General features: G+C 39.6%; 1 protein-coding gene across 1 annotated transcript; it reads left to right on the top strand.

Annotated features, from left to right (window-relative positions):
- The first annotated feature begins 487 nt into the window (after positions 1–487).
- Positions 488–16,390, top strand: ripk3 (receptor-interacting serine-threonine kinase 3). Its single transcript, XM_034145590.1, has 14 exons — positions 488–630; positions 1,571–1,643; positions 1,730–1,890; positions 5,325–5,490; positions 6,818–6,973; positions 7,129–7,274; positions 9,004–9,053; positions 10,857–11,018; positions 12,330–12,412; positions 12,498–12,561; positions 12,692–12,747; positions 13,350–13,395; positions 13,484–13,674; positions 15,277–16,390. The coding sequence occupies exons 3-14, from the start codon at positions 1,736–1,738 to the stop codon at positions 15,478–15,480; spliced, it is 1,479 nt and encodes a 492-aa protein (XP_034001481.1). The 5' UTR covers positions 488–630; positions 1,571–1,643; positions 1,730–1,735; the 3' UTR covers positions 15,481–16,390.
- The last annotated feature ends 1,959 nt before the right edge of the window (positions 16,391–18,349 follow it).

The raw sequence follows: 18,349 nt of genomic DNA, 5'->3' as shown, positions 1-18,349 counted from the left end.
GCAAACTACGTAAAGTTATCAAATAATACAGTAAAGGTCACATGAAACTGTAGTGGCATGTGACCTCATTGCAGAGCAGGTGATTTTATTGCGTCACCTATTCCAGGTAATAGTCAGTGGTTTTAATAAACCCTACCCATTTACTGTAAACCATTTTATTTTTAGACTCTGCCCTCTGCTGGCGAAACCTAAAACCATTTTTGGTGTAACAATAAGTCATTTTAAACATGATTTTTAACTACAATTTGATCATGGTGCCTAAATAATCAGATTTCTCATACATTTGAGATATTTAAACTATAACTACACTAACATGTGTTACAACCAAGCTCACTCTAGGTTCCTTAATTAAAGTACTTTTTAAATGTTTTTAATAAAAATCTTCATACAAATCAAATCAAATCATAAGTCAAATACAATACACTCACAGGGTTAATAAACCGTCACCACACGTGCATGTTTACAGAGCAGAGCAGAAGTAGAAGTGACTTTCACTTCTGGATTTTTCTCATGTTGAAGAGCTGCTGCTGACAGAAGAGAGTCTCTTAATGAGTGACTGGACTTTCACACTCATTCACCTTCATCGGCACCGGTTGAATGATGATGAAGAAGAAGAGTATATCTCTAAGGGTGAGTGGTTTCCCCATTTTGAAAAAAAACACCTTGATATTCTTGTTAGTGTTTCTGTGGTTTGAGTTCATCAGAAAAATGTTTTTGTTGTTGCTCCCACCTTTAACTTGTGTTATTTCTTTCATATATATGGCCATTTGTGTCGTGTTAATGCAGATCTGATGTGTTTAGCTGGTGTATTTAACCTTTTTTAAACTAAGCCATAGAATAATGGATAAGTTATATAAGCATAAGTGAGCATTTGTGCATTTTACAGGCTTCCTGAACTACACAGAATGTGGCTTCCTGTTTAAATTCCAGTAAAATGTGTCCATGTGGGTAGTATGAAACCACGGTATGTGTGTAAAAAACACATAAGAGACAAGCAAATATATTTAGTATGGCATATATTATTCACAATATCAAGTTCTCATATATTGAAATACCTTTGGGTATTGTATTTTTTGTGACAAACAATCGATTTTTGAAGAACAAGAGACAGAGCTCAAGTTTAAATTATTGTTATGTGTGTAGGAAGATATATTTATTCTTCTAAGGAAGTTATTCCTATCTAAAAAAATACAAGAGATACATTTGTAATGATAAGGTACACCGTGCACATATTATATTTATGACTGTATTTCGTTTATTAATACTTTAAAATGATCACATCAACAGTAACATTCAAAGAAGACTTGTTTTTATGTGAATGTGTGTCTCTCTAAATGCTTAAATGTATGAAATGCCACAATTTAATCCTAGGCCGAGATTTTTTGACTGAATGAATGTGGCTTAATAATGACTGGACGTGTAAATAAGCAATTTTTTGTATTTTACTTACATTTCCTTTGTAAAAATAATGATATTTAAACACGTTTTCTCTAAAAAATATCAGAGTCAGCATGCCTGGCCAACTTGTGAAAAATGTGTAAACCTTGTGTCCTTAAACCCCTCCCCCCAGATTTGAGATTAAAGGCCCTTTAGGGAAGAGTGGACACTGTGAAATCAAGGAATTAAAGCTGACTGAGTGACTGGTAAGATCCTCTTTATAATAGAGGAACAATTGAATTCATTTCTATGGAAGCAAAGTGTTTTAATTTGATATAACTTCCTCCTCCAGGGAACCATGGCACTGTCCTGTCAGACTCCTATAGTTATTAAAGAGTCCAGTTTGTCGGGCTGGGAAGTGATCGGCTCGGGGGGTTTTGGAAAAATCTATAAATGCCGGCATCAGGAGTGGGCCTGCGATGTGGCCATTAAACTGCTTCACTTTGACGACGGGTGAGTTATTAAAGGTCCCCTATCATACTGTTTTTCATCAATATATTATAGGTCTCAGATATATACAGAACATGTCTCTGAAGTGTTTGGCTCCAAACACCAAACAGATCATTGCAGCATTACCCATAATCCCCTCTGTTTCAGCCCTGTTTCCAAAGTGCTGATTCTCTGTCTGTTACTTTAGAGGAAAATAAGGAGCCCCTCCCCACGCCCCTCTGAGAGATATTTGGTTAAAAAGAACACAATGGTGCTCTAGGAGGAGATTCAGGTGATAAGGGGGGGGGGGTACCTTGGTTGGTGATTGGCTAATGGTTACACAAGCCCAAACATCGTTATGACATCATAAAGTGGCCAAAATCTGATCAGCTCATTTTCAGACAGGTTTTTATAAAAATGGATCAGGACAAAAAGAGAGAGAATCTTTGTTCCTGAAACTTTCAGAGTCTCTTTCCACAGAGGGGACACATGTTGATGTAGAAGAGACATGAAGAAGAGGGGACACATGTTGATGTAGAAGAGACATGAAGAAGAGGGGACACATGTTGATGTAGAAGAGACATGAAGAAGAGGGGACACATGTTGATGTAGAAGAGACATGAAGAAGAGGGGACACATGTTGATGTAGAAGAGACATGAAGAAGAGGGGACACATGTTGATGTAGATCGGAGAGGGACCATTGAAGAGAATGAAGAAGGGGACACATGTTGATGTAGAAGAGACATGAAGAAGAGGGGACACATGTTGATGTAGAAGAGACATGAAGAAGAGGGGACACATGTTGATGTAGAAGAGACATGAAGAAGAGGGGACACATGTTGATGTAGAAGAGACATGAAGAAGTGGATTTTGCATAATAGGTGACCTTTAAGGCCCCGGCTCCACGAGGACGAAAACGGGTTGAATCCGCATATTTCTCATGCGTATAGCCCTCTAAGCTCGACGACGCCGTAAGGGAAACGTAGAAACAGACCCCGCAAACGACAATGGGTCCAAAGGTGGATAGATCTGGGAACGGAGCGCTCTGGGGGGTCCAACGGGGCCGTGGAGTCGCCTATACGGTCATTCGTTTTCATAGCCCCGCCTCTCCCCCGCAGGGTTGCTATCGTGCTCCAGTCGCTACTGACCATGCTACAGTTCTTTGTGCAACATCTACAGGAGCTCCTCCTTGAATTCAGATTATTTATCTTTATCTCGATATGGACATATACGCGAGTGAAGTCTAATCTGACAGGACGGAGACACGCAGCTCCTGCCGCTGTGATGCAGCGGGAGCAAAACACACACTTCAAGTCAGATCATCACCCTTAGCTATTTTAATGACCTCTCAAACTAAACTAGTTATAAATATGTTCATTTTTACTGTCGGGTCACTCATTACAGGATCAGCTGCTGCATGAGACAGACACTGACGCTGTGAGAAGAGAGGAAAAAGAGACAGGCTCTGTGTATTTGATGATTATATATCATTATATAGTCGTTATTCATTTGTTTTAAAGCTCAATAAATAACAATGAAGACCTTTGACCGGCACTTTTATAATTTTGTCCGGAAGATTTAAACTTTAACACACGCTGACCGGCGAAAAACTCTGCCCGGTTCTGTCGGCCCCCACCGCGGAGAATAAACAGAAGTGCAGCCATGACAACCATTCTTCTTCGCTGCTTTTGTGGAGGAAGTTGCTGCTTTTGTGGAGGTTACAGCGCCACGTACAGGCTCGGCATATGTACTGCAGCTTTTCCAGCGTTTGGATGTAAACGGAGCCGTCTCGTGGAGCTTGACACAATCCGGTGTATATTGCGTGGGGACGGAAGGTTTTTTGCGGTTGCATTTGCGTTACTCCGATGCGTTTTGCCGTATTTGTCCTCGTGGAGCCGGGGCCTAAGAGACATGGTCAATTATGCAAATGAGCCATTGTCTGACTCTGATCCAATATTTCATCTGCACATTGGATAAAGCCAGGTTTCATTTTGTTAAAGTCAAAGGCTTTTACGAAGGTGATTTGTATACATTTTCGTGTCACAACAACCGTACATTTCTTTATTTTTCCCATTTACTTTGGAAAATAATGTTGTATAAATCAGACTATGAAGACACCTCTGTATAAACTATTAACTAAGGATAGATATTGGAATGAACTGCACTAGTTTCTGTGATGTCAGACTTTAAAGATTACATGTTGTAAAAATGGCATACAAGGAACTACAGGTAAGGGTAAACAACTAAAATATGTCACCATGACACCTCCCCAGTTGATTTCCAAAGGGGCAGTGTGGGCTCCAGAGGGTTAACTTTGAGATAATTATCTTTTACTTTTTCTTAAATGTTCAAATTTGCCGATTAAGCATAGTCTCAAACTAACTTTTGGAGAATTTACCAGAAATATACAGATGCAAATTGACTAAATAAATACACGTTTTTCTTTCCACTAAAGTCTAAAAAGAGATATGTTATGGAAGACAAATTGTTCCAAACTCTCTAGAAAAAAGTTTGCTGGTGGTGTCCCACCTTAAAGGTCACCTATTATGCAAAATCCACTTCTCCATGTCTCTTCTTCATCAACATGTGTCCCCTCTTCTTCATGTCTTTTCTACATCAACATGTGTCCCCTCTTCTTCATGTCTCTTCTACATCAACATGTGTCCCCTCTTCTTCCTGTCTCTTCTACATCAACATGTGTCCCCTCTTCTTCATGTCTTTTCTACATCAACATGTGTCCCCTCTTCTTCATGTCTCTTCTACATCAACATGTGTCCCCTCTTCTTCATGTCTCTTCTACATCTACATGTGTCCTCTCTTCTTCATGTCTCTTCTACATCAACATGTGTCCCCTCTTCTTCATGTCTCTTCTACATCAACATGTGTCCCCTCTTCTTCATGTCTCTTCTACATCAACATGTGTCCCCTCTTCTTCATGTCTCTTCTTCATCAACATGTGTCCCCTCTGTGTAAAGAGACTCTGAAAGTTTCAGGAACAAAGATTCTCTCTCTTTTTGTCCTGATCCATTTATATAAAAACCTGTCTGAAAATGAGCTGATCAGATGTTGGCCACTTTGTGATGTCATAACGATGTTTTGTCTTGTGTAACCATTAGCCAATCAGCAACCAAGGTAACCCCCCCCCCCCCCACCTTATCACCTGAATCTCCTCCTAGAGCACCATTGAGTTCTTTTTAACCAAATCTCTCTCAGAGGGGCGTGGGGAGGGGCTCCTTATTTTCATCTAAAGTAACAGACAGAGAATCAGCACTTTGGAAACAGGGCTGAAACAGAGGGGATTATGGGTAATGCTGCAATGATCTGTTTGGTGTTTGGAACCAAACACTTCAGAGACATGTTCTGTATATATCTGAGACCTGGAATATGTTGATGAAAAACAGTACGGACCTTTAAATAATGTTGCATATTACTCATAATTTCACAAATACCCACACAGGAAGAATGAAAGTTTGCTCCGTGAGATCGAAATGATGCGTCAGGCAAGCAGTCCGCACGTTATTCAGGTCCGAGGGGTCTTTAAAGGATTACCCCCCAACTCAAGGTCAACTCAGCTGGGTCTGGTGATGGAGTACATGGAGAGAGGATCCCTGGCCTCCCTGCAGGTAAACACTGGTGGAAGAAGTACTACCTTTTGGTTTAGTTGAGTTTATTTGTGTATACGGTTTTGGACAGTCCCCATTGATCAACTGTCACAAAAAAACAGTAAGTGGGGCAGCTTTAGCCAACATTGCTAATTCCCAGCTGTTGTCCACGGCCAGATGATAATGGACACCTTTTTTAAATCACAATACATCAACAGCATTAGTTACTTACAGTATATACCATTTTTATTTTTTGTTGTTGTGCCTTTTTTTGTGTATATATGTGTTTTTATTCTTTGGGACGGTGAGAAACGGCATATCCGTCTCCCTGTTTGTACCACACACACACACACACACACACACACACACACACACACACACACACACACACACACACACACACACACACACACACACACACGGAGAAATTGATAATAAACGTTGACTTTTTTTTACTTAAAGTGGACCTATCATGCTATATTATAATAATATAGTGTAGGACCATACCTATATAAGGCATATTTATACTTTTTTTTTTTCAAAATACCAAACAGATCATGCATTTTAGCCATGCCTCATTTTGCTCAATTTGACAATTTCTAGCTCTGTTTTTGCAAGGGCTGATTCTGTGAGAACAGCACCACCTACAGGCCTGGTATATGTACTACAGCGTCTCCAGCGCTTTCGAACGGCAATGGCCGTGGCTGTCTCCTCCTGATTGGTGGAGTTGGCCCAATAGCCGTAGCGCCACCGTCCTGACGTCAGGACAGTGTTCAAATCTGGATCAGTTTTTATCAGATCCGTTGCAGCCCCTTTTTTAGAGATTTGGGTATGGAGGAAAATAGAGAGGGTTGTGTTTTCTGACACTTGGTGAGTTCCCTGGAACACCGGGGACACATATTCATGTAGAAAAGACGTACCAAAGTGCATTTTGCATGATAGGTCCCCTTTAATGTAGCACTGTAAAACTCCTCTGTTACAAGTGGAAGCTTTGCACTGAAATAAAGACAAATATGGTAAAAACCTATGGAAGCCCATTGGGGACAAAAAAAACTGACAATGCAAACTTGAAAATGAAAAAGTTCACTTCACATTGACATTATACTTTTCCGCATATGTACATGTTTCTGGAAAAATGTGGGAAATGTTTGCTTTGCAGCAGCATAAACAACAAGGCAATGAGAATGAGAAATTAAGACACTATAAATAAATAAACAGTCCAAAATATTTCTGAAATAGAAATAGAATAGCATTAAAAAGTTATGTGGAAAATATACATGTAGAAATATCATGCAGGATATTATTGTTTTAACAAGTTATACATGTAACAATGGAAACTCTGTTACAGGGAAGTTTAGGCGGCACTCCTCCCTGGCAGCTGGTCTTCAGACTGGCTCATCAAATCGCTCTGGGTATAAACTTTCTGCACAGCCTGACCCCCACCCTGCTGCACCTGGACCTTAAGCCCAGCAACGTGCTGCTGGACTGCGCTCTCAACGCCAAGGTGAGTCCTCATTTTTAGCTTTTTTTGGGTATATAGCACCCGTGTCCACATGATCTGCAGCAAAGCATCATTTTCTGTAAGACAATAAAAGCCTTGAATCTTGAATCTTGTGCTCTTCCACCTACCTTCTCTCTTTGCACATATTTTCTCTCCAGCTCACAGACTTTGGCCTCGCCCGGGATCAAAAAACCACGAGGGTTTCCAAGAAGTCCAGCGGGGAGGAAGGAGGGACGACCAGCTACATGCCGCCGGAGGCCTTTAACTTATCATACAGCCCGACCAAAGCTTCTGATATTTACAGGTACGGGAGCCAATCAAACTCCTAGGTACTCGTATTCAAACGCTTAACCAGAGATGGCAAAAGTACACACATCCTTTACTCAAGTAGAAGTACAGATACTCATGTTAAAAAAATACTCTGGTAAAAGTAGAAGTACTGACTAAACTTCTTTACTCAAGTAAAAGTAAAGAAGTATGGGCTTTGAGTAAAAAGTACCCATAACTAGCAGCTGTTTTAAAGAGTACCTGACCTCCCTTTATATTAATAGAACAATAATGTCATTGTTAGCTAATGAATGTTTCCATGCTGAACAACGGCAACATGACAACGTTTTCATTGGTCCCTCTTCTTTAGAGAAGACCAGGAAATGATGGATACACGGATCGTGTTCAAATCAATAGGCACGCAATGACTCTAAATAATAATGATCACGCCACCAGACACACATTCAAACTAAAGGAACCAGCCTGTTTGGAAAATGTGAGAAGTAGAAAGTACAGGTATTTGGGTTCAACATGTAAGAAGTAGAAAGTACAGGTATTTGTGTTCAACATGTAAGAAGTAGAAAGTACAGGTATTTGTGTTCAAAATGTAAGAAGTAGAAAGTACAGGTATTTGTGTTCAACATGTAAGAAGTAGAAAGTACAGGTATTTGTGTTCAACATGTAAGAAGTAGAAAGTACAGGTATTTGTGTTCAACATGTAAGAAGTAGAAAGTACAGGTATTTGGGTTCAACATGTAAGAAGTAGAAAGTTCAGGTATTTGTGTTCAAAATGTAAGAAGTAGAAAGTACAGGTATTTGTGTTCAACATGTAAGAAGTAGAAAGTACAGGTATTTGTGTTCAACATGTAAGAAGTAGAAAGTACAGGTATTTGTGTTCAACATGTAAGAAGTAGAAAGTACAGGTATTTGGGTTCAACATGTAAGAAGTAGAAAGTACAGGTATTTGTGTTCAACATGTAAGAAGTAGAAAGTACAGGTATTTGTGTTCAAAATGTAAGAAGTAGAAAGTACAGGTATTTGTGTTCAACATGTAAGAAGTAGAAAGTACAGGTATTTGTGTTCAACATGTAAGAAGTAGAAAGTACAGGTATTTGTGTTCAACATGTAAGAAGTAGAAAGTACAGGTATTTGGGTTCAACATGTAAGAAGTAGAAAGTACAGGTATTTGGGTTCAACATGTAAGAAGTAGAAAGTACAGGTATTTGTGTTCAACATGTAAGAAGTAGAAAGTACAGGTATTTGTGTTCAACATGTAAGAAGTAGAAAGTACAGGTATTTGGGTTCAACATGTAAGAAGTAGAAAGTACAGGTATTTGTGTTCAAAATGTAAGAAGTAGAAAGTACAGGTATTTGTGTTCAAAATGTAAGAAGTAGAAAGTACAGGTATTTGTGTTCAACATGTAAGAAGTAGAAAGTACAGGTATTTGTGTTCAACATGTAAGAAGTAGAAAGTACAGGTATTTGTGTTCAACATGTAAGAAGTAGAAAGTACAGGTATTTGTGTTAGAAATGTAAGAAGTCAAAGTAAAAAGTCGTCAGAAAAATAAGTAGTGGAGTAAAGTACTGATACCAGAAACATGTACTTAAGTACAGTAACGAAAATGTGTACTCCACTACTTCCCACCTCTGCGCTTAACACTTCCAAACTTGACTCCAAATTGTCTGGTTCTGTATTATTGTTATTGAACATGTGTCCTGGTTCAAATATAAATATTAATCCTGGCATGTAATGGTCTCTCTTTCAGTTATGGTATTCTCTTATGGTCCATCGTCACAGGGAAACAACCATACCCACGTAAGTGAACATTGTGTCTTTTAGCCTCTCTTACTACCTCTGCTCGAATTACTAACCTCTGTCGCCCATTTTTATCCCTTCAAACAATCCATTTTTATAGCCAAATATCACAAAATACACTTTTGTCGACAGTGTGTGCAGCATACAGTACATCACACACTGTCCTTAGACTCTGCAGCCTACAGAAAAATACTCCCAAGAAACACAAGAATTAATGGAAAAACCTTGTAGAACGTCGTGGGGAGGGAAGAAATACACACTGGCACCAGGTGAACACAATATAGGGTAATCAAACAGGAGGGAAACTTACAGCCCTAACTATAAGCTTTATCAAATATAACTGCAGTTCTGAGGTCTTTACACTGGCTTCCTGTATGTCAAAGACTTGATTTAAAAATACTGCTGCTGTTTTATAACTCCTGGTATTAGGATGGGTTAAATGCAGAGGCCACATTTCACAGGGTGTTTCTCAATGTCGAGGACGCTTGCTTGGTAGCACATGTCTTCCGAGTCTCTTGCTTGAGAAGCGAGGCAAGAATCCTTCCTAGCCTCGGAAAACGAAGAATGGTGGAACAGGCTAGCAGGTGTGCAGGTGTGCGTCCAACCCAGTCTCACGGCATTTCGTGTTATTAGTCACGAAATTAATTTAATTTTTTTTGTCCGGTCGGGTCTTGGAAGACCAGAAGCTGTGTGGTTCATAAAAACATGTTCTTACTCAATATCTTACCCTAAGCCTAACCCTATCCCTTTTATTTTAAATTGTATAATGTCTGAGTTTTTTTGCCGTCAGTGAGGAAAAGAAATGTCTCAGAGCCTCAGAATACTGACATCTGTATTTTATGTCATCTTTTTTTCCTTCTAATTTGTTATTATTTGGTGCAGGCACGAAACATACTACCAATATAAATACATTGCTTCTAAAATCGTTCTGTGTCAGAATACTTAAATCTGTATTTTTTTAAATGTCTTTTTCCTTCTAATTTCTTATTATTTACATTGCTTTTAAAATTGTTCTGTGTGACACGAAAAAAATGGCGAAATCAATAGATTCATGTCGTGCCTATAACACGAAATGCCGTGAGACTGTGTTGGTGCGTCATATGCGAGGCCCCGCCTTAAATGGAGCGCCAAAGATTTGGCAATTGGTCCGTGCGCAAAGCATTGTGGGGATTTTAAGACCGCGGAGTCTACACATGTGCAGCCTCGAAAATACACCGGCCTCGGTAGAATTCCAAGTATCCTGGACATTGGAACAGTCCTTCGGCGGGACTCGATGACGTAGTATGCTTGAAATAGTGGCTCTGGAGCAGCTTTACTCGACATTGAGAAACACCCACTGTGTGTGCTGTGTGCTCTGCATGTGTGACCACCAAAGAGGGTTTCATCCCTCCGATTCTATTCTATTCTTTATAAAGCATTGAATGGTTTAGGCCCACAATACATTTCTGATCTACTGCTAAATTATGAACCATCCAGAACTCTCAGGTCTTCAGGGACGGGTCAGCTCTCTGTCCCCAGAGTCAGAACTAAACATGGAGCAGTTCAGTTATTATGCTCCAAATGTTCTGGAACAAACTACCAGAAACATGCAGGTGCAACTCTTACTACTTTTAAAATCCAGGCTGACAACTTTTATTCATGTACCTGTGTTATTCATGTTTTATTATCTTTGCTTTTAAATTTGCGTTTTTAAATGCCATTTTATAATATGTTTCTGCTGCACTATTTCTTAATGAATGAATTAACTTTGAATTGCCTTGTGTTGAAAGGTGCTATATAAATAAACTTGCCTTGCCACTGTAGATGCTCAGTCCAGCTTTGTGCGGTTTCGCATCCCGGAGGGAGACCGTCCATCACTGACCGAGATCCAGGCTCTGTCCGCTGGGATGGCAGGTCTGACGGGGCTGATGGAGCTAATGAAGGGATGCTGGCACCAAAACCCCAAAGAAAGGCCCTCTGCCCTTAGTAAGGAAACTCCTTTATTTAAAGGTCCCCTATTCTACTGTTTTTCATCAATCTAGTACAGCTCTCAGATATATACAAAACATGTCTCTGATTGGCTGAAACACCAAACAGATCATTGCAGCATTACCCATAATCCCCTCTGTTTCAGCCCTGTTTCCAAAGTGCTGATTCTCTGTCTGTTACTTTAGATGAAAATAAGGAGCCCCTCCCCCACGCCCCTCTGAGAGAGATTTGGTTAGAAATAACACAATGGTGCTCTAGGAGGAGATTCAGGTGATAAGGTGGGGGGGGGGTTACCTTGGTTGGTGATTGGCTAATGGTTACACAAGCCAACACATCGTGATGACATCATAAAGTGGCCCAAATCTGATCAGCTCATTTTCAGACAGGTTTTTATAGAAATGGATCAGGACAAAAAGAGAGAGAATCTTTGTTCCTGAAACTTTCAGAGTCTCTTTCCACAGAGAGGACACATGTTGATGAAGAAGAGACATGAAGAAGAGGGGACACATGTTGATGAAGAAGAGACATGAAGAAGAGGGGACACATGTTGATGTAGAAGAGACATGAAGAAGAGGGGACACATGTTGATGTAGAAGAGACATGAAGAAGAGGGGACACATGGTGATGTAGAAGAGACATGAAGAAGAGGGGACACATGTTGATGTAGAAGAGACATGAAGAAGAGGGGACACATGTTGATGTAGAAGAGACATGAAGAAGAGGGGACACATGTTGATGAAGAAGAGACATGAAGAAGAGGGGACACATGTTGATGTAGAAGAGACATGAAGAAGAGGGGACACATGTTGATGTAGAAGAGACATGAAGAAGAGGGGACACATGTTGATGTAGAAGAGACATGAAGAAGGGGATTTTGCATAATAGGTGACCTTTAAAGTAGAAAGTTGAAATGTCACAGGAAATGTTGCCTTTAACAGCCTCGACTTACACATCTTTTCTCTATGTTGTTTGCAGAAATTGATAATAAACTTTGACTTTTTTTACTTAATGTAGCACTGTAAAAGTCCTCTGTTACAAGTTGAAGCTTTGCACTGAAATAAAGAAAAATATGGTAGAAAATAAAACTATGGAAGCCCATTGGGGACAAAATAAATGTAAACTTGAAAATGAAAAAGTAACTTCACATTGGCATTATACTTTTCCGCATATGTACATGTTGTTGGAAAAGTTTGAAGTAATTATATTGGATGCTGGGTATATTTAAGTCTTAGAACATGAAGGTTAAATGCGGTTTTAATTTTCAAATGGTTACAAATCTTACACATCTTTTCTCTATGCTGTTTGCAGAGTGTACAACTGAGTCCGAAGACCTGTATAAGATGCACAAAAGTGGAATAAATGGCGCTGTCCATGAAGTGCTGGAAAAGCAGGTGAGGGACTAATCTCTTCTTAGGACTCATGCTGACATGATGCAGCAATATCTTTTAACCATCGTCTTTCTCTTCCTCTTTCCAGGACCAAAATGAACCAGAAAGATTGAGTGAGCAGATCGTCCGTCTTGAAATAAGCAAGTCTTCAGGTCTGCTTTCACTTTTTTTTTACCCACCACTTACAAATATCGTTTCTTCAACTTTAAAAGAGACATTAGAACATTTTAAAGCACCGGTATTCACATTTTACATCATTATATTTGGCCTCTTTTTTTACAGCGAGGGAATGTTTTCAAGAAGTGAACAGTGTGCCGACAGGTCGCCCTCCAGTTCAGGTGAGATTCAGACGATTTGAAACTACTCTAATTAAGAGAAATTCCTTGTATTTAACACCCAGAAATGTTGGATATTGCTTTACAGAAAGGTCTAGTTCCAAAAGACTATGAGGGTATCTTTGATGGAGAACAGACAACACTTTTAATGTCATCATTCAGTCTCTTTCTTGCACTGTGTTTATGTCATTTTTAACAAATCCCAATGTGGTCTGTGAGACATAGTTGTCCCAAATTGGCCAATGCTGTGCTGTTTCTACACATGTTGTTTTTTTGCTGTCACAGGAAAATGTTACATGTACTGTATCACGTCCTGCTGACCCAGGGAAGTTTTGCAGAGTGTTGAACATAGCGAATGTAAAACCCCCAATGAAGTGCATAGAGTTCAAATATGAAGATAATAGTTATTATTAAGGAAACCAAACTTTATAATCCTTGTGGCAACATATTTATCAAGCATATCATTAACTTGACTTGCATTAAAGTAGTGAGAAAAAACAAATGATTGTACAGTTATTGGCTTTATGCAAAAGTGTGTGCAAACTGGTAATTAAAGGTGGTTTTAATGGTGTGTTTACAGTGACATTTTAACTCACTTGTTACAGGAAGTGGCTGGTCGTTGGGATCAGAGAGACAAATCAAGAGTCCAAGGTAAAAAGGAAGTTTGCGTAAAAGCTGCCAAAACAACTTACAAACAAATCATGGGTTAATGTTTGTAGTAAAGTATCTTCCCTTTCAGATAAACCTCGACCTTCAAGCGCGTGTTTTGATGAAGTGGGCCGCTCGTCGACCAAAGACAAAGTGAAAGTGTCTTCTGTTTGCCCCATTCAATCCTCACCGCCGTCTCATTCAACTGGGACGTCGTCTCAAAAAAGAAAAGAAAAACCTTCCCAGACAGATTTCAGGCAGAACCTGTCTTCAAATTACCTGGTGGGTTTGTGCTGCTTTTCATTTTCTTTACCAGTTCTTGACTCATTAACAAAGGAGATAAAACGATTTTGCTTTCCCAGAATTAACTTTTTTACTTGCGTCTCAGGGTTTCTGTAGAATATCCATGTTAATTGAAAGATATAAACTAGTTGTTGATGTAAAAATGTAACTTAAAGGCAGAAAATCCTTCTGTATGTCATTTGAAGCGTTTCAGATCAATTCTCATGAAAACGGCGCTTATTGGGGACTTGAAACAAACCTCTAAAGACGCTATATTATGCTATGTTGGGGTTTTTCACTTCCCTGTAGTGTGTTAAATAGGTTGTTGTGCAAGTAAATGGTTTGCAAAGGCTAACATCCCAAAGTTCCCTCTAAAGGCACATCACTATGTAACACTCGCGCTTCTATTAGCTAGCGCTCCAACACATTGTACGGGATAGGCTAAGGGGCCGGACATCTCTAAGCGGTTGACCAATCACAACAGAGCCGGCCAGCTAACCAATCAGAGCAGACTGGGCTCTGGTTTCAGACAGAGGTTGAAAAGAGGTGCTGCAGCAGAGGCAGTATGAGAAAAATAAAGAGCTTTTTGAACATTAAAGCATGGAAACATGTCACATTAGAAGAACTAAATAGCCGCGTTCACACCAAGTACTTTGCCGTATTTAGTGCCGGCACTTATTACCCCAGGGCACTTAGTACAGATCGCGTTCACACCGGAATAAGTTCCCTGAGGGAAGATTATGCAAATGAGCCGCTGACGTCACTTCGTCTTCTTCTGCTTTGGGTTTACTGGCAGGCCGCAAACAACTTCACGGCGTATACTGCCACCCGAAGTCCCCGGCCGGAAGTCCCCGGAGTTGGGGACAGGCTTCAGTAGAAGCTGCTGGGACTCCCAGCAGCTTCTACTGAAGCCTTCCGAGTAAATCGCCAGAACGCCGACACCTCCTCATCTCCACCGCTCCCATGCTTTATTTTGTGTTGCCATAAGTTAGTCTCTCTGCGTTTGTGCGCTGGGCGAATGCTAATGCTAATAATGCTAATGCGAGGATAATAAAATGGCTGCTCTACAAAACATTTCAGAGTTGTACGGGGTGTGGTTTTGCAATTCGCCCAGCCAATCAGAACTGGGGCACTTTTTCCCCCCAGGAAAGTACCATCTCTCAGCAGGCACTAAAAATGGGGGTAAAAGTTCCCGGGATTAAGTGCTCTTTTTGGTATGAACGCGACATAAGGGGTACTAACGGAACTAAACGTGAAAAGTACGGTGAAAAGTACTCCGGTGTGAATGCGGCTAATGTAAAAATTCACCTGAAAATGAGCAGAATAGGACATCCATTAAGTGCTTCCCCAATGACACCTTCAGTCCCACACTCCATTCTCACCAGTTCTCATCACTTTTCCTATTTCAAAGCATTTACAGTAGTTGCAAACTGCAGCAAAAAGCCACTCGTCATCATTTTTGCTGCCTTCTAGGAAAGACTCATAAAAGACAACATGTCACAGTTGAGACACTAAATACAAATATGAACCTGAACATGAGCAGAATCCTCTTTAAACTTCAACTGCTGATGTGTTTCGCTCTTTTAATGCTTGTATCTGCAGCGTCAATCTTCGACCCCGGAATCTTCCAGTTTCCGTCCTGCACCTGGAGTCCATGTGCACTGCAGCAATGTAACCGGACTTCAGGTTGGCGACAACAACACCATGTACATCAATGAATCCCGGAAACGGCACCCAACAGCGCCCCCTACAGTCGACTTCCAGCCGCAATCAGCAGGAAACTCCAGGGACAAGACGGAAGGATAAACTCACATGGAGCTTTTTTTATCCTTAGTTCTCTAATTTAACAGTTCTCCATGAATGATTTATCCGTTCTTGCATAACAGGAAGGTCATGTTTTGTAAGTGAAGCTCCCTGTCTGAATGAATAGCTGTATTTTGTATTATTTTCAAATAAGACTTTTCTTTTGTAGGCTGTAATAGAGGTTTTTTTTGTATTTATTGTGCTTCTTCTCGTAGAACATTTTAAACCAGTGACTAAAAATGTCACACCTCTCTTTTGCCCTGTCAGTATTATAAATGAGGGCCAAGTCATGTGGTTTTTCTTTCAACTGTGTCAACAGATATCCACAGTTCACGGTGCCAAAAATCGCCATACGGAATTTTGTGTTAGGCTACCTACTCAAATATTGTTCATCAAACTATGCTGTAAATATCTATGTTTTTGGATAAGGTGCAAAGCATGGTTTCTTTTATTCTAATGCATCACTTTGTGGGTATATTTTTTACAATGTCATCGATCAATTGCAGCCGAGAAAATGTTTCAACAACTCTATAAACGTTTCGAAATAATCAAAAAAATCAAACAGGAAGGGAAATTTTAACAGAAGTATTTGCACAATGTTTCCCAGAATGTTGAAATGAATGTAACATGATGTAGCTTCAATGAAGTGTTGAAACAAGCATGTTTGGGATATTAATGTGAAATTGTTTGGTAGTATGTTAAAAAATAATAGCTTGAAAGATAGGTCTACTTATCTTGTCTGGGATGGGAACAATATATACAATATTCCAAGAGCTATCCTTTAATCCTAATTAAGGTACGTAAGAGGACATTACCAGTATAAACATTAAGAAGATGGATATTAATGTATTAGTTGAAAAGGACTGTTTACTATAACTCAAAGGTGTTAATAAAATGATATGTTTTACTCAAATGTAGCAGGAGTTTTATTTATTTGAGTGTTACACTTTTATGCTTCTCAAATGTGAGAATTAGCTGCGTTTCTCTTTCTTTTTAAAGTAAAGCAACTGAAAGTATTTGGGTTATTGACCCGTGTTAGAAGAAAATGACATTGACCGTGATTGGAGAATATGAAAGAGCTGGAAAATGTAATTTATAAGCAATTTCTGACAATGGTTTTATCATTAGTATGTAACCAAAACAGATCACCCATTCTAGCCATGCTTCATATCCCTCTATTTCATTTCCTGTTTCAAAAGTGCTGATTTGGGGTATAAACAGGTCTCTCTTGAGAATGAGACCCCGTGTCTCAATGAGATTTTCACCTGTATAAATAAAGGCTAAATAAATAAAATAATAATAAAGCTTTTTTTTTTTTTCTGCGTGAGTTCCCAGACACACCGGGGACACATGTTTATGTATAAAAGACATAAAAAAGTGCATTTCGCATGATAGGTCCCCTTTAAAGTCTTGCATTAAAGAAAAATTACATTCAATGTCCCCACTGCCCTAATTGTAATACAGTCCCTACATTTCTGTATTTAAATGTTATTTTGGTGACATGTACCATTTCCTCGAGCGTCTGCAGGTGGCGCTCATGTGTTTCTGTTCAGCTATAGCGTCTTACATCGACACTTAAATGTGTTTATCCATATATTCCTAACAAAACACTTCTGTTGCTGCTGTAAGTGTGTGATCCACCACATATAACAAAACAAGTGTTTTCCAAGGGATGTTCTAACGGAAAACTGTTTTAAAAAAAGGTATAAGGACATGATTTTAACAAGATCTTGGATGAAAACTGGGTGTTTACGGTTTATTTATTTATTTGGTTTGTTATTTTATCTTTTCTTGATTAACATTTACCTCTTTTATGTATTTGTTTGTATATGTGTTTGTTTATTTATCTGTTTATTTATTTGTTGTTTTATGTTTTTTTTTGTTTGTTTTTCAATAACAAATGTATTTCTTTAAGAAAATGTTAAATCTTTGTATTATTGTTTTACGCATTCGAAATGAATCTAATCAAATCAAAATCAAATCAATTTTTTTAATTATATTTTGTAACTGTCACTGTGGAGAAAAGAAAAGAATGAACACTAATTGCTCAAAACAGGTAACATTTGTTACGTGCCGTAGTGTTGTGTGTGTGTGTGTGTGTGTGTGTGTGTGTGTGTGTGTGTGTGTGTGTGTGTGTGTGTGTGTGTCTCTCTCTCCCTCTGGTTGTCCCGAGGTGCTCCCAATCCCCAATCAGGGCCTCCATATAGGACCTGAGGAAGGCTGCAGTCGCTCTCTCCTTCTCCTCTGGCTGCATGTGTGCAGCATGTCTCTGTCTCTGTGTGAGGCCTGTGTTCTTGTGAAGTGTTAGGAGATGTGCTCCAGTTTGTTCGTGTATTGTTTTATTTTGGTTTGCTTTGCAAGTTGGCTAGTGAGCCCTTTTTATTTATCCATTAAAACCTCACTTTGTGGCTTTATATCTCAGTTTCCTCTCCTTTTTTCTCTCTCCTGGTTATTTCATTATGTTGTTACTTCCCTCTGGTTCCCCTAGCCCAGTAGGGAACGTAACACATTATAAAATGTATTTTATGTTGTTTGTAACCTGGTGATCATCTAGTTTTGGACCCAAAGTCTTATAGTTTCGTACTCCAGACACAAATCTCCAAAGTGCAAACACAGACATCTGCTGTGCACCGGGCGTTGAAACTAATGGGTAGAGATGGTCCGGTGGGAACTCAGCAGGTTTCTGGCACCGATCCTTTCCTCTTCTGTCGGTCCTCCATCTGCCACCGGATCCACCGCAGAGACACGCTGTGTGTCCCCGCCATGACAAACTCACAGGAGAATATACAATTAGTTTAAGTACAGTTTTGCTTGCATGCTTACTGTAAATGATCTCTCTCTCTCTCTCTCTCTCTCTCCCCCTACCTACCTA

The sequence above is a fragment of the Trematomus bernacchii genome, unplaced genomic scaffold (assembly GCF_902827165.1).
Source record: "Trematomus bernacchii unplaced genomic scaffold, fTreBer1.1, whole genome shotgun sequence".
Classification (NCBI taxonomy): domain Eukaryota; kingdom Metazoa; phylum Chordata; class Actinopteri; order Perciformes; family Nototheniidae; genus Trematomus; species Trematomus bernacchii.
Note: the sequence above shows the minus strand (reverse complement) of the source record. Positions and strands in the feature narration are given on the sequence as shown.

Coding starts and splice junctions, on each gene's coding strand:
- ripk3 (XM_034145590.1), top strand. CDS start 1,736: ATGGCACTGTCCTGTCAGACTCCTATAGTTATTAAAGAGTCCAGTTTG. Junction 5,491..6,817: donor GATCCCTGGCCTCCCTGCAG/GTAAACACTGGT, acceptor ACTCTGTTACAG/GGAAGTTTAGGCGGCACTCC. Junction 7,275..9,003: donor AAAGCTTCTGATATTTACAG/GTACGGGAGCCA, acceptor TCTCTCTTTCAG/TTATGGTATTCTCTTATGGT.